Here is a 23,060-nt window from a genome sequence, read left to right as displayed (position 1 = left end):
CCTGCCCCTCCTCTTCTGTTCCTCCAACCTGCTGGGGAGGGGCACTGGAGGGGTCTCTCCCTTGAGTGGGAGAGGAGACTGAGGGACTTGACCTTATAGTGCAAACAAACTCATGTTGGCAGCTGAGAAGATAAAGGCTAGACTTTCAGTGGGCCAAGCTAGGGAAGCCTAGAGCCATTGGGGGAGGGCAGGAGCAACATGTCAGAGGGAGAGACTTCTCAATGGAAGGGTTAGGGTGTAATTATGGCGAATTTCCAGCCAGAGGGGAATGCTTGGTAAGAAGGTGGATGCCACTAGCCAGGCCCTAGAATGGTTTTTTGAAGGGGCCTGTCCCAAAGACACACACCCGTGACCTCCTGTCCCTGGAACTCAGATCTGAGGGTAGGGGACATCACCAGGCCAGGGCTATAAATACAGCTGAGAGGAGGGTGCGGGGGTCAGGTTACAAAGGCCCCAGCTGTCCCCATCAGCAAGAGCTGGCAGGAGATATGTAGCCCTGCCTGGCTCTGTGTGTCCATAGCACCCACTCCTTACCTCCATGATTACCCTCACTCTTTGGTCTCCATCTCTCTTTTTGGGTTCCATCCTTCATTTCTGTCACCTGCTCCCTCTCATAGGTATTCCCCTTCTGTCCCCCCTCACTCTGGACTTCTGTCCCCCACCCAAGTCTTTGTTTCCCTCTCTTTCTGGGTCAAGAGCACACTACCCCAGTTCTTTATTCCCACTCCTTTATGATTCTCTGCCAACCATCCAAGTCTTTGTGTCTCATGCCACCCTCAATATGTCCCCTCTCCTTATCTTTCTCTCCATCTCTGTGTCCTTTCTCTGGGTCTCTAACCTCCCACCTCCTTCTCTTTGGGTCTGAGTCCCTCTCTTTGGGTCTCCATCCACCTCTCTCTGGGTCTCTATTTCCCTTGTGGCTCTGGTCAAAGTGTCCCCTCCTCATCTCCTGCATCCCTCTTTCTGAGCCCTCTCCTTCCTATGCACCTGTGGTCCTGATGCTCAGGTCCACTCCCTGTCTCTCACCCCACGCCCTCTATCGCGGACCTCTGCACCCCTGGGTGGCTGTCCCCCCCTTTGTCTCTGCATCGCAGCCTCGGCCGCCCTTTCCCCGCCTCCCGCTGACGTGTCTCGGGGACTCCCGCCCCAGGCTGGGCAGGGAAGTGGCGGATCCGGTTTGGGCAGGGCGGGCCTGGAAGGGCGTGGAGGGACTGTAGGGAGCCCGAAGGGCTCGGACGTTGCGTGGCCGCGGCAGCATGGTGGGCCCGGAGAAGGAGCAGGTACAGCGCCGGCCGGGCCGGGAGCGCGGAGCGGGGGCTCGGGCTCCTGGTGCCCAGAGACAGGCGCTGGAGACCCGGCTCCTGGGTCTGAGGGAGGGCCGGGGGCCCAGGATTCCGGGGACGGGCAGGAGGGCTGTGGGTGCAGACCCGCGAGTCTGGGGGAGGCCACCCTGGGGTCCCGGGCTCGGGTGTGGGCGGTGGGGCGCCTGGAGGTGCCTCCGTGCCTCGGGACTGAACTGGGTTCCCGTCCCCTCCCCTCCCTGTTCCGGTCTCCAGAGCTGGATCCCTAAGATCTTCAGGAAGAAGATCTGCACGACGTTCATAGTTGACCTCTCAGATTCCGGGTGAGCAGCCCGCGGGGACCGCCCGGGACCGCCCGGGAGCCTCGGGGCCCGCTGACCCCGCCCACCGCAGACAGGCCCCGCCCCTCCGCCGCGGGTCTTGGAGGCACAGCGGACCCCCAAGGGCATTCGCGGCTGGCGCTCTCCGGGGAGGTTTGGGAGGCTGTGTAGACACCTCGAGTCTCAGTTCCCCCTCAGGGTCCGTGTAAACGCTCCAGGGCTCCGTCCTGTTTCTTTCCCTGTGTTTCTTCTGTGTCTGTCTCTCTGTCACTTGTCTCTTGACTATGTCTCTTTCAGTCATTCGTTCATTCATTCCTTGATCCATCCAGTAAACCCTCACTTGGCGTTCCCAAGATTAGAGGTGCTTTCAGCAAATCCCCCGGGCCTGCCGGCTTCAAATTTCACTTGAGACTCATCCTCTGTGACTTTGGGCAAGTCATTTCACCTCTCTGGGCCTTGCTTGTCATCTGGGCATAAAAACTACCCTCCCTCTTGGGATAATTGTGAGAATTAAGCAAGTTAATGCTGTGAGATTTCTGGAACAGTGCCCAACACCTAATAAGCATTGGAAAATATCTATAATTTCCTCCTGAAAGTAGCAATTGCCACAGTGTGTGGGTGCTGTGCTGGGTGTTGGGGACACTGCCTGAGCTAGACAGGGTGCTTGCTGCCCTGGAGGAGCTCCTGGTCTCCAGTGATGGTCCTTCAAGTGGGTCCATACTTTCTAGTTGTCCTCGGGACAGTCCTGGGGCATGGGAAACTTACACGTTCCCAAATTACTTGTTATGAACTGATTATCTCGGTGTGGTACAGCTTGCAAACTATAAATAAATGAATACATGCTCATGAGTGTGAGTGCTCGAAACGTTTTACTGGAGGGAGGTCTCGAGAAAATTTAGGAACCTTGAATCTGACAGCAGGTGGAAGACATAGAGGGTGATTCTTATAAGGCCAGGGGATGACAGCTGCCCAGGATGGGCCACTGGACTTGTGGGAGCCTAGAGGAGGTGTCTGGCTAGGACTAGGGAGGGGACAGCGTATCACTAATGATTTCTGGAGGAGGAGGGCCGTGAAGTGCATCTGAAGGAGAGCTGGTGTTGGACAGGCAAAGGTGGGCTTGAGAGAGGCATGTGGAAATGCATTCTGAGAGAGGAACAGCATGGGAAAAGTCCCCCCAGTGATGATGTAGTGTGGCTTGAAATGGAGCCAAGGTCAGAGTGCAAGGAGTCACCAGAGAGGAGGCTGCAGAGGAGGGTGGTGCTAGACCTCACTGGGCCTTAGAGGGCACCCTGATTGGCTGGGACCTTGTCCTCTGTGCCCTACATCAAGTAGAGGGGTGGGGTCCACTCTTGTGTGATGACTATGTGAGGATAAGTAGGAGGAGGCTGGGTCAAGAGTCTGAGAGGGAGAGAGGAAAGGCCGGAACCAGGTTGCCCTGCAGGGCACAGAGAGGAGCGGGTGGGGCAGGAGGTGGAGCCTGGGGACCAATGGATTTGGGGAGGATGGCTGCTAAACCAAGCAGTCTAGTGATTTGGACACAGGGGGTCATCCTCAAGATGGGGAACCCAGGAGGATGAGAGGTTTGGCCAGTGTGGCCTCTGTGGGCGAGGGGAATGCAGAGACCCAGGGCTGGGACTCAGGAGAAGGTTTGGACTCACAGAAGGATCTGAGAAGTCCTAGCTCTTGATGGTAATTGACACCATGGAAATAGGTGACATGTCACATGGTTTTAAAAAAATGTAAAAAGGGGCTGGGGGGGCTGAGGCTGAGGCTCAGTGGTAGCGCACTTGCCTGGCATGTGTGAGGCACTGGGTTCGATTCTCAGAACCGCTTATAAATAAATAAAATAAAGATCTATCAATATCTCTCTGTCTCTCCTCTCTCTCTCTCTCTCTCTCTCTCTCTCTCTCTATATATATATATATATATATATATATATATATATATAAAGGGGGGCATTCTCAGTGGTAGGGTGCTTGCCTAGAATGCATGAGGCCCTGAGTTTGATCCCCAGTATGTAAAGTAAATAAATAAATAAAGTCAGGGTGGGAGTTGCCAATTAGTGGTTCCATGGCCATTGGTTTTTCTTTTGCATGGGAGTTTAAAAACCTGTGTCTGGGTTGGGAGTACCCAGCTCAGTGGTAGAGTGTGTGCTTAGCTTGCACGAGGCCCTGGGTTCCATCCCCAGCAAGCAAACAAAAAACAAAACCCCAAAAATAACACAACAACAAAAAAACAACCAAAACCCAACACTCTGTCTCTGAATGTCCAAGACAAACATGCTGCTTCAAACTCCCACTGCCTCTAGCACATTCATTTCTAACAAAGCTTCTTTCTATTGACTTACTTGCCTGGATCCTGTGAGCATCAAATTTGAGACCAGCGTGGCCTTTGCTCTGGGGAAACGCTTGCACTCAGGGGGATAAAGAGAGGCCACAGATGAGGCTGGGACAGAGCAGCAGGGGACAGAGAGGATGGGAGTCGGGGACTCTGCCAAAGTAAAGGTTTTCAGAACCAGAGTCTTTCAACTGTGGCCAGAGCCACCTGACACTGCAGTCAGATGAGACCTGAATAGGGGCCCTTGTGTCAGCGGCCACACTCAGGTAGAGGCGAGGCTGGCAGAGGGGATATCTACTAGCACTGTCCACCAGAGCTTTCTGAGGTAGCAGAAATATGAATTTTGGTCTAGGACACCAGCCTGACTCTGGGTTCCCAACAAACCGGGTCTAGCCACTTGCACCAAAAATCAAACAGAAAAAGTAATGGTGAAAAGCTGGAAAGGAACTTTAGTCAATATGGCGGGCCATATGGGGGAGGCAGGTGAGACCAAGAGACTCAGTCATGTTTTGGAGACACTGATGTGAGCTTTAGGTTTAAACAGAGGAAGAACTAGGGTGGAGGGGGAGCCTAATTAAACAGTCCTGGTCAAACTATTGTCTGGTTGATCATTATCTCAGAGCTGGTTCTGCAAGGTGACTCCAGAGAAGTCCTTATCGCTGGAGATTAAGGGGCAATCAGTTCCCATGAAATTATTGCTCCTGCTTAAGAGGGGCCATCTCAGTACCTGTCAGGGGGTAATTGCTCCCACTTACAGGGGTGATCTCATCATGGGACGATCTGTGTGGGAGTTTCTGCTGTCCTGGAATCCAAGGTGATTGTAGGGTTAGGGCAATGACTGGGGACTTCTAGGTGCTCCTCCAGGTCTGGAATAGGACCTTGTGAAAGCTGGCAGTTGAATGTCCCTGCAAATCTTCAGAATACCTAGTTACTCTTATCTGGTGTTGTCTGTCTTGAAGGGAAATGAGACAGGTTAGGTGAATTTAGGACTAATAGACCTTGTATTGCCAGACAATCCTTAAGTGATTAACGTGTCTACATGCAGAGCTGAGCCGGAATCCAACCCAAAGTTTACGTAATCAAGAGACAGATACAAAAAGCCAAGCTTCATCCTGCTTTTAGTTACCCATTGGACATCTGCAGGCTCCAGTGAAGAGTTAGTGCCTTTGGCAAGAGCAGCTTCTAATTTCCTGTAGAAATGTTCTCTGTCCACATCCAATATGGCAGCCACTGGCCGCATGGGAGCACTTGAAATTTGGCTGGTGCAACTGGGGCACTGAAGTTTTGCTTTGATCTAATTTTAGTTTATTAGACTATAAGGAGTTCATGAATGGAAAGAACCCCATGTGGATAGGGCTACTGCATTAGACAGTGTGGGCTCTGGAACATTTCTTGCTCATGGGAAGCAGCTGGAGAGCAACAAGGGGTTCCAAGGAGGAGGTTCAGATAACTGAGGCCTGAAAGGTTGCTGGGGTTAGACTCAGAGGAGTGGAGACATAAGTTCTCCATGGCAGCAGCGGGCTTGGGGTTTTCTGTTCCTGTGTCCTGTGCATGGATCTCTTTCCCTTGGCCCTTCTTCTTCTTCTTCTTCTTTTTTTTTTTTTTGTTTGTTTTTTTAGTTTATTGATTTTATTTTTTTTTAAATACATGACAGTGGAATGCATTACAGTTCTTATTATACATATAGAGCACAGTTTTTCCTATCTTTGAACATAGAGTATGTTCACACCAATCCATGCCTTTATACATGTACTTTTTTTTGCATTACAATTCTTATTACACATATGTACCACAATTTTTCATATCTGTTTATGTATAAAGTAGGTTGATACCCAATTTGAGTCTTCACACATGTACTTTGGATAATGATGTCCATCACATTCCACTGCCCTTGCTAATCCCCTGCCCCTCCCTTTCCCTCCCACCCCCTGCCCTATCTAGAATTCATCTGTTCCTCCCATGCTCTCCCTCCCTACCCCACTAAGAGTCAGCCTCCTTATGTCAGAGAAAACATTTAGCATTTGTGTTTTTGGGGATTGGCTAACTTCACTTAGCATTATCTTCTCCAGCTCCATCCATTTACTGCAAATGCCATGATTTTATTCTCTTTTAATGCTGAGTAATATTCCATTGTGTATATATGCCACATTTTTTTTTTATCCGTTCATCCACTGAGGGGCATCTAGGTTGGCTCCACAGTTTAGCTATTGTGAATTGAGCTGCTATAAACATTGATGGGGCTGTGTCCCTGTAGTATGCTGTTTTTAAGTCCTTTGGGTATAGACCAGGAGAGGAATAGCTGGGTCAAATCGTGGTTCCATTCCCAGATTTCCAAGGAATCTCCATACTGCTTCCCATATTGGCTGCACCTTGGCTCTTCTTTTTAGTGTCTCCACTGCTTCTGCCAAATCCACATGCCACCTGAATTAGCATTTTTGTAAACTTGGTCCTCACATTGGCTCACTGGACTCAGGCAAATGCAGGTTCCCCGGCTCTCTGAATTCCTTCTGAATCAAGGAGATTTAGAAACATTTTTGCCTGAATCCCCTGTTCCCCAACTCTTGGCTCCTCGCTCTTTGAAACTCGGATGCCAATCACAGCAGCAAAGGAGGATTGTAATTTATTTAGGGAGGAAAAAAATTTTATATATGGTGACCATACATGGAAATCTAGTTCCATTTGTCACACAGAGAGAGAAAGAAGCTACAGAGGCCAGATACAATGAACAGCAAATAAAGGTATTTACCTCTGGCTGGGTGCTATTGCCAGCCCCACGTTCTGGGCCCAAGGCCTGCTTTCCTCATTAAAAACAAGGAGTACCAAAGGGTTAGGCATGAAAGATATTCAGGCCCCCAGCTGAGCCCCTCTCCTTGACTGTAGTCAGAAAAAGGAATGACTTTCTCACTGTGTTATTCAAGGTTATTTAAAGCTCTGTGTGAAGTTCACACAGCCTCGTCTCCAACTGGGACCGGTATGCAATTCTCATTTCAGGAAACATTGCGTTATTTCTTTGGCTCCTTATAGTTCTATGGAGTAGGCTGTGCTATTATTGTCTTTTCATTTGAGGAGGAAATTTAGGCTCAGAGAAGTGAAGCCACCTGCCCAAAGTCACACAGCTGCCTCAGCCTCGAGCACATGAGCTTGTTTCTGAATTACTCTCTGGATTTTTCTATTTAAAAAAAAATTTCTTCTTCTTTTTCAAATTTTCCTTTTCATGGTGAACATCATCCGTTTGGACTGGTGGCTGGTATTCCCACTGATGGATGCCTTTGCTTTTCCCTTCTGGCCCTCCGGGTCACAGTGAGAGTAGGGCCCTGTCAACCTCCCTACTTGGGTTTACTTGTGGCTTCCTTCTGGTGGGGAGAGATGACTGTCCCTGCCTTAGTCTCTCACTCAGGCGGTTGGAGCCAGTGCCAGGGTCAGTGTGGATTCTGACCGCCTCTGGGGACACAGGTCAATACAGACAGCCCCACCCCCCCCTGCAGAAATCTGGACACGTCTGCAGGGTGCTGGGGTCCCGGGGATTCCTTGGGTTCATGCTCCACCTTCACATCCCCAGAGGGACCTTATGCCAGTGTGGGCGTCCTCGGAGTGCCCACCCCTCAGTGGCTGTGGAGGATGCATTTGGTGCAGCCGTGGTGACTGTGTGGGACAGTGACGTGCACACCACAGAGAAGCCCACTGACGCCTATGGGGACCTGGACTTCCAGGGCGCCGGTCGCAGGACTAGCAACGTGAGGCCTGCATGCCTGGGCGGGGTGGGGGCTGAGCCTGCCTGGGAGCCCCCCCCGGAGGTCTGGGCTGCCCAAGCTGAAGGCTGCGTCTCCACTGGCCCGTCCCTGGCCCTTTCTCCACCTCTGTCCCCTGGCGCTGAGACTCTGTCCTCTGTCTCTGGGTCTCGGTTCCTCTCTCTTTGGGTCTCTGTCCTCCTTTGTCTCTGAGTTTCTGACCTCTTTGTTTGAGTCTCTGTCCTCTGTCTCTGGGTCTCTGACCTCTGTCTCTGGGTCTCTGTCCTCTGTCTCTGGGTCTCTGTCCTCTGTCTCTGGGTCTCTGTCCTCTGTCTCTGGGTCTTGGTCCCTTCCTCTTTGGGTCTCCATCCTTGTCTTTCTGGGTGTCTGTCCTCCTCTGTCTCTGTCACCTTCCCCATGTCCCTTCCTCCTGTGTGTCCACAGTTCCTCCGGCTCTCTGACCGTACGGATCCGGCGACAGTCTATAGCCTGGTCACGCGGGCGTGGGGCTTTCAAGCTCCGAACCTGGTGGTGTCAGTGCTGGGGGGTTCCAGTGGCCCTGTCCTCCAGACCTGGCTGCAGGACCTGCTGCGACGTGGCCTGGTCCGGGCTGCCCAGAGCACAGGTGACCAAGGGTGGGTGGGCCGTGTCTCCAGGGCATGGGCCCACTGCCTTCTCCAGGCCTCTCTGGATTCTGCCCACCTCCAATTTTTATGTGACCCTGTCACATGCTGTTTTCCTCCCTGTCTCTACGTGTCTTTCCCTGTGTGTAGGGGCCTGGATTGTCACTGGGGGGCTGCACACAGGCATTGGCCGGCATGTTGGTGTGGCTGTGCGGGACCACCAGACGGCCAGCACGGGGGGCACCAACGTGGTGGCCATGGGAGTGGCCCCCTGGGGTGTGGTTCGAAATAGAGACACCCTCACCAACCCCAAGGTACAGCCCTGGGTCCTAAAAAAGGTGGAGGGCTTGGGGCTCGGACCCTGATGCTGAAGAGCCATGGCCCTGGGTCACGAGGGCACGGGGTGGTGCTGTCCCCCCAGAAAGGCTCACTGGTCTGGCTATTTGTCCCCCAGGGCTCGTTCCCTGCAAAGTACCGGTGGCACGGTGACCCTGAAGATGGGATCGAGTTTCCCCTGGACTACAATTACTCGGCCTTCTTCCTGGTGGACGATGGTACCCACGGTCGCCTGGGCGGGGAGGACCGCTTCCGCCTGCGGTTTGAGACCTACGTGTCGCAGCAGAAGACCGGGGTGGGAGGTGAGTGACTTTTTGGACCTGTGACCCCATGGCCAATGCTCAGGATCCCGGTGATCAAAATCTGGGGCGGGCTGGGGCTGTGGCTCAGCAGCAGAGCGCTTGCCTAGCACGTGCGAGGCCCTGGGTTCCATCCTCAGCCCCACATAAAAATAAATAAATAAAATAAAGGTACTGTGTCCAACTACAAGTAAAAAAATAAATATCAAAAAAATCGTGCTGGGTGTGGTGGCACTTATCTTTAATCTCAATAGCTCAGGAGGCTGAGGCAGGAGGATGGAAAGTTTGGGGCCAGCCTCAGCAATTTAGTGGAACCTTGCTCAAAATAAAAAAAAATACAAAGGGTTGGGGGTGTGGAGGCTGTGGTAGAGGCCTCTGGGTTCAATCCCCAGTGTCGGATGGGAGAGGAAGAGAAAAGCAGACTTTTATCAGCCCCCATTTTTTTCTCTTGTCTCCCTCAAGGGTCATCACCAGCCCCATACTCATAGCAGACTGTCACGGGGACCCACCCCAGGCCCTTGTGCCTGTTGGGCAAGTGCTTTACCACTGAGCCACACTTCCAGGCCCAAGGGAGTATTTTTTTTTTTTTTAAACTGAGTGATGATGAGCTCATGACATACCCATGTTGATGGGATGCAGGAAAAGCAGCATTTAGAGTGAAATTCATAGCTTTAAATGCATATGTTGAAAAGAGAAAAGGCTGAAAATCAGTGATCTAAGCTTCCAAATTAGAAAAACAAACATAAACCTCTTTTCCCCCAGAACCAGAATAGCAGCTCCAATCCCAGGAAGCTAGGAAATAATAAACTGAAGGGCAGGAATTAATAAAATAGCAACCCATGTATAGAGGAGAAAAATCAACAAAGTGAATGAAACAGCAAGACCTTGGTAAACTTGTTTGGGTGTGCATTGGTGCTGGGGTAGGACCTGGGTCTCTCTCATGCTGGGCCAGAGCTCTACTGCTTAGCTGCATCCCAGCCCCAATTAACTTGATTTTTTTGTGTGTGGTGCTGGGCATTGAACCCAGGACCTTATGCACGTGAGGCAAGCACTCTCCCAACTGACCTGTATCCCAGCCCCTTAACTTAATTCTTAAAATATCTCTCTGTACTCAATATTAACCTTACTTTTTAAGTTAGCATATGGTAGTAAAAGTGATTTTGTTGGGTGGCATTTTATGAATGTTAGTAGGTGAATGGAGCCATGTATCCTTGACCACAAAAGGAACACAGACCGGTTCTGTTACCACGAAGGAATTCCGTTTGTATGTCTAACCCAGGCGACCACATTGTGTTCTCCATCACTATGGTTTTGTCTTTGTGAGGAGCGCATATAAATGGAGGACAGGTTTAGGAACCCTTATTGGAAATACTTGGGACTCACAATGTTTCCAGCTTTGGAGATTTTCAGATTTTGGAATATTTGCATAGATTTTTTTCTGGTAGAACAACGCCAAACAGAAAATTTTTAAATCCAAAATGATCCATGATTCAAACCTTTTTGAGCATGATGGAATCACTCACAATGTTTCAGATTTTGGAACATTTAGGTTTCAGACTTCTGGATGAGGGGTATTCAGCCTGTAACGTGATATGTGACCTTTTGGTACTGGTTGTCTTTACTTAAGATAAGGTCTGAAGGCAACTTTAGTATGTGCCTGGAGAAACAAATCAAACCATAAAAAAGTGTATAAAGAAAAAATTAACATACTATGTAACCTTTTGGTACTGGCTTTGTTTACTCAATGTAAGGTATTATGGCAACTTTAATGTGCTCATGGAAACAAATCAGAAAAAGGCCTATAAAGGGCTGGGGTTGTGGCTCAGTGGCAGAGCGCTTGCCTACTTGTGTGAGGCACTGGATTGGATTTTCAGCACCACATATAAATTAATAAAATAAAGGTCCAATGACAACTAAAAAAATTTTTTTAAAAGGCATATAAAGAAATAATTAATTGTCTTCCTCTCCCAGGTCCCCCTCTCCCTACACTGGGGGTAATCAGTGTTCTGTAGTTTGGAGTTGACCCTTTTGTAACTTTCTCTGTTATAAAATTCTATGCCATTATATTTCCATCTGTATGGTATTTCTTTCTTGTTCTTTGTGTTTGTGTGTGTGGGGGGGGGAGTACTGGGGATTGAATCCAGGGACACTTTACCCCTAAGCTACACCCCAGAACTTTTTATTTTTCTTATTTTTAGACAGGGTCTCACTAAATTGCTGAGGCTGGCTTGGCATTTAACAATCTTCCTGCCGAGCATCATGGCACATGCCTGTAATGCCAGTGGCTCAGGAGGCTGAGGCAGGAGGATCACAAATTCAAAGCCAGCCTTTGCAAGTTAGTGAGGCCCTAAGCAACTCAGTAAGATCTATCTCAAAATAAAAAGATAAAAAGGGCTGGGATGTGGCTTGGTGGTTAAATTCCCCTGGGTTCTGCCTCAGCCTCCTGTGTCCCTGGGATTACGGGCATGTTCTGCACCAGGATTTCAAGAACATCCTTTTTTGGTGGGGGGGCGGGACTGGGGATTGAACTCAGGGGCACTCGACCACTGAGCCACATCCCCAGCCCTATTTTGTATTTTATTAGAGACAGGGTCTCACTGAGTTGCTTAGTACCTTGCTTTTGCTGAGGCTGGCTTTGAACTTGCGATCCCCCTGCCTCAGCGTTCTGAGCTGCTGGGATTACATGTGAGCACCACTGTACCCAGCCCTCGTGAGCATTCTTTAGGTCCAAATTTCTCCATCTTGCTGCTTCTTCTAATAATTGATGATATTCCTTAGTAAGGATGTGTCATCTATTTTTTCAAAAAATTTTCAGTTGTCAGATACTTAAGGTTTTACTAGTGTTAGGCACTAAGAATAATGCTGGAGAAATCTTTAAATGGACAACCTTACATGGGGGTGTTTTAGATTCAAGTGGGATTGCCGGGTGTGGATTTTAATAGATAGATATTACCGGGGGACTAAAAATTTGTAGCAATTTTCACTCTCATCCACAGTGCATGAGGGGGCTGGAGTTGTAGCTCAGCGGTAGAGCCCTTGCGTAGAAAGTCTGAGGCCCTGGGTTTGACTCTCAGCACCTCATGAAAATAGATAAAATAAAGGTCCATTGACAACTATATATATGTAATTCCTCCTTTCCCAGCAGAACTGGGAAGCCATGGTTACACACTGACTTCCTTTATGTGAGAGCCTCTTCCTTCCCACCCCTCTGTCTCTTCTTATGCTTAAACTGTGTTTTGATTAGAGCGGTTTAAAGATGTTTTAATGCTGTAGATGTTAGGAAAGTTCCTCCTGACTGTCCTTTCTCAAACATTTATGCTGGGTGCAGTGGTGCACACCAGTAATTCCAGTGACTAGGGAGGCTGAGGCAGGAGGATTGCAGGTTTGAGGCCAGCCTCAGCAATAGAGTGAGACTCTAAGCTATACAGCGAGACCTTGCCTCAAAATTAAAAACAAAAAGGGTTGGCGTGTAGCTCAATGGTAAAATATCCCTGGGTTCAATCTCTAGTACCCTCCAAATCCTGTTCTGTTTATAAAAGGGTAAACACCTCTACACTTCCCCTAAGCCACCCCCTACTTTCCCCAAACCTCAATGAATTTATGTGTTAATTTATAACAGGTTAAATTGATGTTAGTTTTTTTTCATTTATTCAGATTTTGTCCTTAAATAAGATTTATAAATTTCCTCATAACAATTCTGTACTTCTTTGGATGAAATAATTCCCAGATATATTATAGTTTTTATCAGAACAAAATATAGATTATAAATAAATTGAAGAAGTTTTTTTGTGTGAATCTTTTGTATCAATCTTACCAGATTCTTATTAATATTTTTTTTTTTTAGCTGTTGATGTACCTTTATTTTTTGTATTTATATGTGGCGCTGAGAATCAAATCCAGTGCCTCACACATACTAGGCAAGTGCTGGTACCACTGAGCCACAACCCCAAACCCAATATTTTTTAATTTTTATTTTTTGGTAGAGTCTTCCAAGTTTTTAAGGACATAAACCATATTTTCTTCAAATAGATAAACTCTGTCTCTTCCAGCTTTAAGAAAAAAATACCGGTTTTGATTTCAGTCATTTCACTTTCTTTTCTTTCTTCTTATTTTTTTTTCTTTTTGGCACTGGGGATTGAACCCAGGGATGCTTTACATGCTCAGTCATTTTTAATTTTTTATTTTGAGACAAGTTCTCACTGAGTTGCTTAAGGCCTTGCTAAATTGCTGAGGCTGGCCTCCTACTTTCGATCCTCCTGCCTCAGCCTCCCTAATTGCTGGGATTATGGGCAATATTACCACTCCCAGCTAGTTATTTCATTTTATTACATCATTATATCAGTTCAGAACTCCAGGATGAGGGAGTATGAGTGATGGTAATACAGACTAGTTTTATTATTTAATGAGAAGAGAGTCAGTATAAAACCATTGCACGAAATTGCTATTGGACTTTGATTAGTATCTTTATTGTGTTTCAGTAGTCCTCTGTATTTGTATTTCCTTCATTTTCTACTTGAACTCTCACCTCATCTGGTTTCTGAGTGGTTAATCAACTATAAGATTGACTCATACAAGAGATATCTGGGTCATTCAGGGGCCCAGGAGTCCAGTTCCCAAGCCTCTCCTTCCTTGGGAATTTAAGCATTACTGTCTTCAAAATCTGGCCTCTCCCCAAAGTGCGAAGAGAAGTGTCGATTCCCATGAGCCCCAGACACAAGGCTGGGAAGAGGCTGATGTTTGCCTCAGGGGATCCTGGGAAATGTGGTTCTCCCCCCTCCTCAGCAAAGGTAGATGGGAAGTCACCAAGCCTGGCTCTCCTCTCCCAGGGACTGGAATCGACATCCCTGTGCTCCTCCTCCTGATCGATGGTGATGAGAAGATGCTGAAGGTACAGTGCACTGGCTAAGGCGGAGGGGAGTTAGGGGCCACGGCTCTTGGGGCCTGAGTCTTAGGGAAGGAGGGACTGGACATCTGGACCCAGGTCCGGTGAACATCCTGCCTTCCCTGACCCGCTGTCCCGGTGTCCTCTAGCGGATTGAGGATGCCACCGAGGCTCAGCTCCCCTGCCTCTTGGTGGCTGGCTCTGGGGGTGCTGCTGACTGCCTGGCAGAGACCCTGGAAGACACCCTGGCTCCAGGGAGTGGGGGAGTCAGGAGAGGTGAAGCCCACGATCGGATTAAGCGTTTCTTCCCCAAAGGGGACCCTGAGGTCCTCCACGCCCAGGTATGACCTGGGGATCTTGAGATGGGAGGGGGCTGGGGACCAGGACTACTAGGTCCCGGTGGGGGGGGGGATGGACTCTGCATCTCTGTGTGTGGACAGGGCCCAGGAGGGGGTGGGCTGGGGGTTCAGAGTCAGGTGTTGTGCAGGTGGAGAGGATCATGACCCGGAAGGAGCTGCTGACTGTCTACTCATCGGAGGATGGCTCTGAAGAATTCGAGACCATCGTTTTGAAGGCCCTCGTGAAAGGTAAGACTTGGCCAACCTTGGACGCCTTTCCTGGCCTGGACACTTCATCATCATCGCTGATCTAAGGCCTCTGACCCTTTCTCGTGTCCCTTCCTCTCTTCAGTGTTTCTTTCTTTCTTTTTCTGGGGTGGGTGATAGGGGACCAGGGGCACTTACTCACTGAGCCACATCCCCAGCCCTTTTTATATTTCATTTTGAGACGGGATCTCGCTGAGTTGCTCAGGGCCTCACTAAGTTGCTGAGGCTGGCTTTGAACTCGTGATTCTCCTGCCTCAGCCTCCTGAGCCGCTGGGATCACAGGCGTGCACCACGGAGTGTTTCTCTGGGCCTCGCCTGGTGCTGTTTGGACGGGGCTTTCATTGTGTTTCAACGTCTGCTTCACTCTGTTGGATCCACCCGTCCAGCCTTTCATCTTCCCACCAATCCAGCCATGTGCACGTGGATCTTTTCATTTGTTCATCTACCCACCATTCCATTCATCCTCATTCCTCCTCTCTTCCTCCCATCCACCCATCCACCCATCCACCTGTCCTTTTACCTGTTCATCCACATGTCCACTGACAGTTACATCCACTCATTCTTCCATCCATCCGCCCAACGACTTTTCTGTCCCCCCATCCATCCACCACTCTTGCTCCAGCCCACGGTAAGCACTTTGCTAGGACATGCACCAGAGCATCTTTCTCTCAGTGAGAAACTCTGCTATCTCACCCGAGGTGGCAGCTCAGCCGACTGAATGGTGAACACAGGACAGGAACGTAACGGATGGGGCTCATTCAGTCATGCAACAGACGTCATCCCAGGCGACAGACATTACAGAGGTCCATTTTCTGCTCTCAAGGAGTCCAGATCCTATCCTAGTAGGGTTGTCTGGGCACATTTTTTTTTTTTTTTTTGGTGGTGGTGCTGGGCATGGAAACCAGGGCTTCTCCCAACTAGGCAACTGCACTATCACAGAACCACCTGCCCAGCCCTGCAATATCTTTAAGTAAAATTTAAGACCAAAACAGGCAAGAATCGCTGTCGCAGGGGAGAAACTTCAAGGAGAGGTGGCATTTAAACTGGACCTTGAAGAGTGGGTAGAATGTGGACTTAGTAGCAGAGGTGGGATAGATAATTAGCAAGGAGGGTACCCAGGGCTCTCTGGGGATGTGGTAGGGAGGGCCATTTTTCATTCCAGAAGAATTTTAGGGGGAAAATACTCTTTTACATAAAAACTCCCCAGAGGAGGGTCCCCAACCCAGTTGCATCCACGATATTTGTGATGTAGCAGAAAGAGCAGTTGCTTTTGACTTTGGAATCAGTTTAAAACTGAATTTAAGAACTAGTTGGCCTTTTCTTGCTATGAGACCTTAATAAAGAGACTTCCCACCAGGTGCTGTGGTACACACCTGTAATCCCAGTGATTTGGGAGGATTGTAAGTTTGAGGTCAGCCTCAGCAACTTAGACTCTGTCTCAAAATAAAAAAATAAAAAGGGCGGGGGATGTGGCTTGATGACAAAGTGCCCTTGGATTCAGTCCCTGGTATCCAGAGAGAGAGAGAGAGAGAGAGAGAGAGAGAGAGAGAGACTTCCCCTTGCTGAGCCTCAGTTTCTCTCTATGAAAAAGGCAGACAATATCTTGTAGGCATATCATGAGCCTCAGGGCAACATATGAGTAGTGCCAGGTCCCCTGTGGGGACTCACAAATGGGGACTCTTAATATGATTCTGTTTCCTTCGAGAACAAATCCTTAAATGTGGGATGACAGTGAACAAATCGGATTCACTGTTCAGAAGTTAACGCAGCAATCTCCTGGGAGAAAACACAGCTGCTCAGGAAGATGTGGGTGGAGGGGGCAGGGTTGTCTGTGGCCTGCAGAGGTAGAAGTGACGGCTGTCCCCTGGGGAAACTGAAGACCGCTGCCTGCGGGGATGGCAGAGTTGAATGGATGGGGTTTCAGTGAGAAGGGAGGGGGAAGGGAACAGCGCTCCTTTTAGTCCTGGAAGGTCCAGGAGCGGCGTTGAGAGCAGCTGGCATCCACTTTGCCCTTCATCCTCACCGCTGCCTGCAAGGAGAGTGCCCCCAATCTTGCAGATGAAGGGAATGAGGCTCAGAGAGAGACGTGACTTGCCCCAGGTCATCCACTAGTGACAGTGGCCAGGGTCTGTATGCTTCAAGACTCAGGTCTGTCTGCCTCTGTCCCCAGCACGGGGCAACCCTGGGGAGAGGGCAGAGGCTCAGCTGAATGGAATGTGGCAGGAAAAGAGTGTTGGGAGCAAGGCCAGTGAGGTGGCTGGGGCCCCACCACCTGGGACCTCAAATGCCAGGCTGAGGGGCTGGGACTCTGTCCTGAGAGGCCATTGGGAACTAGAGTCAGATCTGGGTGCAGAAGGACTCTCTCCAGTGTGGAGAGGAGAGACACAACCATGATCCAGGGAGGAGGCTGCGGTGGGGCCAGGGGAGGCAGCCGGGGCCATGGAGGCCCAGGAGACGGAGCCCGGGTTGGAGATGGTCCTGGGGGGTGGATGGGCTGTGGGATACAGGGGCGGAAGGGGCAGGCACAGGTCCTGGGGTGGGCCTCACTGCCCAGGTGGGCCCGCAGGAACATGGGCTTCAGGATAGATGCTGAGTTCAGTCAGATGTCGTGACAAGCACGAAGGGACCAGGGAGGTTCTTGTGACCAGTGACACCAGGTTCAGGTGGAGTGTAAAGCAGCATCTTGTAAAACATCTTATTTTCTTCTCTTGAAATTGAGGAAACTCGAGCCAGTCTATGTTCAGATTCCCTTTCCAACTTCATTTTCTGCCCTTTCACAAGATACTGCACGTTTCAGAAATGAGAAGCCTCACATGTGGGGTCAGACCCCGTGTCCTGCACCCAGGCCATCACTCACCCAGCTCCTGAGGCCTGGGGTGTCCTCTCCCCAATAGAAGCACACCTCCAGGTTCTAGCAGCCTCCCAAGTCCTCCTCAGTGCCCAGCTTCGGGGGGCTCTCAGGCTACTCGGGGTCTCGGTGGGTAGCCACCTGTGGGCCCTAGGTATTTCCTATGCCCATTGCCAGGGGCCCAGGCATGCTGGGAAGGCTGTGAGTCCTACCACCTCCCCAGTAGATGAGCTTTAGGGGCAGGTATGATCTGATTTCTCTCTGTGGCTCCCATTTGCCTGATTGATTACCTACCTTAACAAATGTTAAATAAATAAGGTGTTTTTTTTTCTCTCTCTCTCTCTTTCTTCTTCCTGGTGGTTCCAAACCCGTGCTCTGTGCTCAGGCCCTGGTCCCAAGGGCCTTACCTGCTAACAGCCTGCCGGCTTAAGGCCCCAGCCTACCCAGCAGCTCCTCCACACCCAGAGCTGGGGCGCCAGACAGCTCACAGCAGCCAACCCACCCCTCCCCTGACTTCTGTCCCCCCTCCTTGTCATCTTTCCAGCCTGTGGGACCTCTGAGGCCTCAGCTTACCTTGACGAGCTGCGTCTGGCTGTGGCTTGGAATCGGGTGGACATTGCTCAGAGTGAACTCTTCCGGGGGGACATCCAGTGGCGGGTGAGGGGTCAGAGCTGGGGATTCTGGCAAAAGAGGTGCACTGTTTCCCTCCCCGACTTCTTGGCCACCTGGTCCTGCCTTCCATTCACTGTCCATCCTCTGGGGGTGTTCCTCTGTTCCCATCCATCGTCACTCACTGCACCGTATCCCCATCTCTTGCCCTTAACCTCTGAGCTCCCTTGACCCATCTCTTCCCCTCTTCGCCCCGCCCCACAGTCCTTCCACCTGGAGGCGTCCCTCATGGACGCCCTGCTGAATGACCGGCCGGAGTTTGTGCGCTTGCTCATCTCCCACGGCCTCAGCCTGGGCCACTTCTTGACCCCGATACGCCTGGCGCAGCTGTACAGCGCAGTGCCCCCCCACTCCCTCATCCGCAGTCTCCTGGACCAGGCGTCCCACTGGTCGGGCACCAAAGGCCAGTCTCTAAAAGGGGGTTCTGCGGAGCTCCGGCCGCCCAATGTAGGCCACGTGCTGAGGACACTGCTGGGAGAGACGTGCGCCCCGAGGTACCCCTCCACTGACGTCCGGGACCCCCACACCGGCCAGGGCTGCAGGGAGAGTGTAAGGACCCGGAGAGGCTCAGGGCACAAGGAGGGTGGGGCTACTTCTGGGAGGGGTGTGGCCTGAGGGGTGTGGCCTGAGCAAGGGGGTGCGGCCAACCCCAGGGGGCGGGGCCGAGGGGGAGCCCGTGGTCGCGTAGGCCAGTCTTGGCATGCCTCCCTTTGATTTGATTGCAGGCTTGTCTGCTCTCGGACTGGGCCACCTTGGAACCTTCGATGGACGCTGCCTTTGGGCAGGCTCCCTGGAGTGACCTGCTCCTCTGGGCGCTGCTGCTGAACAGAGCCCAGATGGCCATGTACTTCTGGGAGAAGGTGAGTGCCGACTCTCTTCTGGGACCCTACTCTCCTACATTTCTGTCCTTTATGCCTTGGGGACACCAAGGACCTCTTTACCATGCCTTGACTTCTGATATCACCTGACCCACATTCCATGCTCTGCCTCAGCTACATGACTCCAACGACTTTGTCGTCGTCGTCGTCTTCTTCTTCTTCTTTTTTAATAGTTTTTAGTTTCAGATGGGCACAATATCTTTTATTTTATTTTTATGTGGTGCTGAAGATCGAACCCAGTGCCTCACACATGCCAGTCGAGTGCGCTACCACTTGAACCACATCCCCAGCCCTGTCTTTTTTTTTCTCATGAACTTTTCATAACTTTTTTCTCCATGAACAACATGTATTGGGAATTTTCCATGTTCACACATGTAACTCAACCTTATTCTTTCCAAACTGTTGCCTATGGAAGACTAGGCATGGTCCTGTGGGGCAGGGAGTCATTTAGGCAGAGTTCCGCCTGTGGAGTAGCTGTGTCATTGTAGCTGCCCGTGAAAGGGGACAACTAGAGGCAAGGAAGCAAGGTGGGTTCTCCAGGCCGCTGTGGTGAGGCCCAGACTAGAGGGGTGAGGGTGTTAGAGATGCTGGGGCACCTCAGATGCTCCAGAAGCTCAAACTACAACCCAAAGAGTCAGTGCTGGAAGAGGCCCCAAGGTCATAGAAGCAATCTTGACAGGGGCCCCTTCAGTAGTGGGCTGTTTGAACCCTTCAGGTCACTGGCACAAATTTTAAAATTCAAATACTTTTATTTTAATGGAGATAAAATTCACATAACATAAAAATTCACCACATAAGTCATTTAAAAGTGTGCACGTGAGGCTGGGGTTGTAGTTAGTTGGTAGAGCATGTGCTTTGCATGTGTGAGGCACTGGCTTCAATCCGCAGCACCACATTAAAAAAAAAAAAAAGTGTGCAATTTAGTGACACTTAGTATACTCATAAAGTTGTGTATCCACCACTACCTAGATCTGCACTTTTTAAACACCTCACATAGAAACCTCGAACTCACTAAGCGATCTCTCCACATTCCCGTCCCTTCCTTGCCCACCCTCTGGCAACTGCTGGTATGCTTTCTGTCTCTATGGATTTAACTATTTTGTATATTTCATATACATGGAATCATATACTATGTGACCTTTTATGACTGTCTTCTTTCACTCAGCATAATATTTTCTTTTTTGGGGGGAGTACTGGGGATTGAACCCAGGGGTGCTTAACCACTGAACCATGTCCCAGGCCTTTTTAAAATTTTTATTTTGAGACAGTCTTGCTAAGTTGCTCAGACTGGCCTGAAACTGGTGATCCTCTTGCCTCAGCCTTCCAGGTCCTTGGGATTACAGGCATGTGCCACCACACCCAACTCAGCATACTATTTTAAAAGCCCATCAATGTCATAGCAGTTGTCAGTGCTTTGGTCCTTTTTATGGCTAAATAACATTCCTTATGAGGATAAGCCATCCTTCTGCTGCGGGAGAAGAGATGACTCTGAAGAAGGGTCTGTGGAGTTCCTGCAAAGAAGGGGGAACTCAACTCAGGACTAGTGGGGTTCTTGGCATATGTGACGGAAAAGAATTTCAGCACGCACCAGTCAAAGGCATAGATAGAGGTTTATTCAGGAAGCAGACACCCATTCAAAGGAGAATGGGGACAGTCTCAAAAGAGAGATTTTTTCCCCCTTTGGGGGAAAGCAAGGAATAAGCACTGAGGGGAGAAAGTGAGCCACTTCCAAGGGGAGAGACTGCACCTGCTGGTGTGGGGGTTGATATCTGTAGAGGGCAGTACTAGGGCCCAGGTCAGAGGTGGAGGCAGGGTGGAGCCACACAATTTGGAGCCAGTTTTTCCTTTGCTTGAGCATTTCCCTCATTTTACAAGTGCAGGTGCTTGAAGAGATACAACTGTGCTTTCTGCATTGTAATGGCCTGTGGTCATTTCCTTTAAAATTCATCTCTCTCTCTTTCTTCATCCTGAATTCCTATCTCACATCCATTCTGGTTATCCTGCTTTTTGGCTATTAAGAATAATGTTGCTATGAACATTCATGCACAAGTTTTGTTTCAATGCATGTTTTCAGCTCTTCCGGGTCTGAAGCTAGAAGAGCCATTGCTGGGGCTAGAGTAACTGTTTAACTTTTTGAGGAACTGCCAGACTTATCCACAGTGGTTGTACGTTCAGACCAGCAATGTACAGTGGTTCCGTTTTCTCTACATCCTTATCAATGCTTGTTATTTTCTGTTTTAAAAAATATAGCCAGAAGCAGTGGTGCACACCTGTCATCCCAGCTACTCAGGAAGCTGAGACAGGAGCAGTTCTAGAGCAGTCTGGGCAATTTAAGCAAGAACCTGCCTCAAAAATAAAATTTAAAAAGGGCTGGGGATGGTCTGGGGTTGTGGCTCAGTGGTAGAGCACTCACCTAGCACGTGTGAGGCCCTGGATTCTATCCTCAGCACCACATTAATTTAAATAAGATAAAGGTATTGTGTCCAACCATATATATATATATATATATATATATATATATATATATATATATAGAGAGAGAGAGAGAGAGAGAGAGAGAGAGAGAGAGAATTTTTTAATTTTATTTTTCAGTGGACACAACATCTTTATTTTATTTTTATGTGGTGCTAAGGATCGAACCCAGCGCCCGGCGCATGCCAGGCGAGCGCGTTACCGCTTGAGCCACATCCCTAGCCCGCCCCCCCCCCCCCTTTTTTTTAAAGGCTGGGGATATAGTTCAGGAGTTGAGTGCTTGCTTAGTATGTGTGAGAGGGCTTTAGTTCAACCCCCAGTACCACCCCCTCCAATATATAGATATAAATATATAAAAATAAATATATATATATGCATATGTATCATAAAACTTTACTATTTTAACATGTTTAAGTATACACTTGAGCAGTGTTCACTTATTGAGTAACCATCGCATGATCTTTTCTTCTCCCCCAGCTGAACTCTGTACCTTTGAAATAAAAACTCCCCCTTCCCCCCCAGCTCCTGACAACCCCCGTTCTATTTCCTGTCTCTGAGAGTGGCCAGTCACTCCAGGGTCACTCCGTGGAATCACGCAGTGTTTGTCCACATGAAGGCTCACCCGATCCTTGGCCCCCGGTGAACTCAGTCGGTTTCTGACCTCTGACTCTGTCCCTTCCTCGGCGACTGGCTTTCTTTGCCCCATCCCCTGAACTTCACTCCACCCCGTGACCCCAGCCGGGCCCCCTTTCTCTGCCTCTGCAGGGCACCAACGCTGTGGCCTCGGCCCTGGGGGCCTGTTTGCTGCTCCGGGTGATGGCCCGGCTGGAACCTGAGGCGGAGGAGGCGGCGCGGCGGAAGGACTTGGCGGTCAAGTTCGAGGGCATGGCCGTCGGTGTGTGGGCCTCGCGCCTGGGAGCAGGGACCCGGGCTACGCGGGAAGGGGCCGTGCATCTCCCGCCTCCTCTCACCCCTGCTTCTCCGCGGACCCCGCAGATCTCTTCGGCGCGTGCTACCGCAGCAGCGAAGACAGGGCTGCCCGCCTCCTGCTGCGCCGCTGCCCGCTGTGGGGGGACGCCACCTGCCTCCAGCTTGCCATGCAGGCCGATGCCCGTGCCTTCTTCGCCCAGGATGGGGTGCAGGTGAGCAGGACTCCGGGGACTACTGGGTTGTGCCCTGCCCCGGGGAGCAGCTTCTCCCGAGAAAGCCTTGCTCTGCTCTGCTCCCGTAAGAAGCCCCACGCTGCCGCAGAGAGCCAGCCTTCCCTCGGTGGCCTAGGGGTCGCCCTTGGCTGCAGTGGGAGGCTCCTCCTCTCGCAGGAGGAAGTGGCTCACAGGCAGAAAGTGCTTCCCACTTCCTTAAGAGGTCCTGATTCTGGTCCCCAGCAAGTAGAACGACGTCACCGGACAGTTTCCTGGTGTTTTTGACCTAGACGAACTTTGGTTTCAGAAGTCCCGCCCTTGGTGTACAAAACTCTCCCCCTGGACCTCGCAGCCTCTCCAGCCCTGACAATCAGACATTTTAAAAACTTTCTCTGCATCCTTAAATTAAATCGGACTGGAGCTCAGAAGTTCCCATCCCTAATGCCGAAAGTTCTGCCCACCCAGCAGGGAGTCCCATCTGCACCTGGGGGTAAACCCAGTCCTTTGCTTTGAATTCTGGTGAAACTCCCGGTGCCAGACCTACCACTTGCTGATTACATCTCCTTGGGCCATTTCCTTATCCTGACCATCCCATTGCGTGTGTGGCCAGGGTGAAGTGC

General features: G+C 50.2%; 1 protein-coding gene across 3 annotated transcripts in view; it reads left to right on the top strand.

Moving 5' to 3' along the window:
- The first annotated feature begins 1,168 nt into the window (after positions 1–1,168).
- Positions 1,169–23,060, top strand: part of Trpm4 (transient receptor potential cation channel subfamily M member 4) — a 32,492-nt gene continuing 10,600 nt past the window's right edge. The window contains exons 1-14 of one of the 3 annotated variants that reach the window (XM_027920418.2): positions 1,169–1,280; positions 1,557–1,624; positions 7,518–7,692; positions 8,131–8,311; positions 8,460–8,623; positions 8,764–8,947; positions 13,771–13,832; positions 13,976–14,167; positions 14,314–14,413; positions 17,824–17,936; positions 18,153–18,497; positions 18,674–18,808; positions 22,064–22,193; positions 22,295–22,440. In XM_027920418.2, coding sequence (XP_027776219.1) covers positions 1,257–1,280; positions 1,557–1,624; positions 7,518–7,692; positions 8,131–8,311; positions 8,460–8,623; positions 8,764–8,947; positions 13,771–13,832; positions 13,976–14,167; positions 14,314–14,413; positions 17,824–17,936; positions 18,153–18,497; positions 18,674–18,808; positions 22,064–22,193; positions 22,295–22,440 — 2,019 coding nt within the window. In that variant the 5' untranslated portion in view covers positions 1,169–1,256. Of the gene's footprint in view, positions 1,281–1,556; positions 1,625–7,517; positions 7,693–8,130; positions 8,312–8,459; positions 8,624–8,763; positions 8,948–13,770; positions 13,833–13,975; positions 14,168–14,313; positions 14,414–17,823; positions 17,937–18,152; positions 18,498–18,673; positions 18,809–22,063; positions 22,441–23,060 lie in introns of those variants that run through there. The other 2 variants (XM_071604157.1, XM_071604158.1) reach the window with 2 other exon arrangements.

This window comes from Marmota flaviventris, chromosome 18 (genome assembly GCF_047511675.1).
Source record: "Marmota flaviventris isolate mMarFla1 chromosome 18, mMarFla1.hap1, whole genome shotgun sequence".
NCBI classification, from domain to species: domain Eukaryota; kingdom Metazoa; phylum Chordata; class Mammalia; order Rodentia; family Sciuridae; genus Marmota; species Marmota flaviventris.
This window is presented reverse-complemented; position numbering and strand designations above follow the sequence as displayed.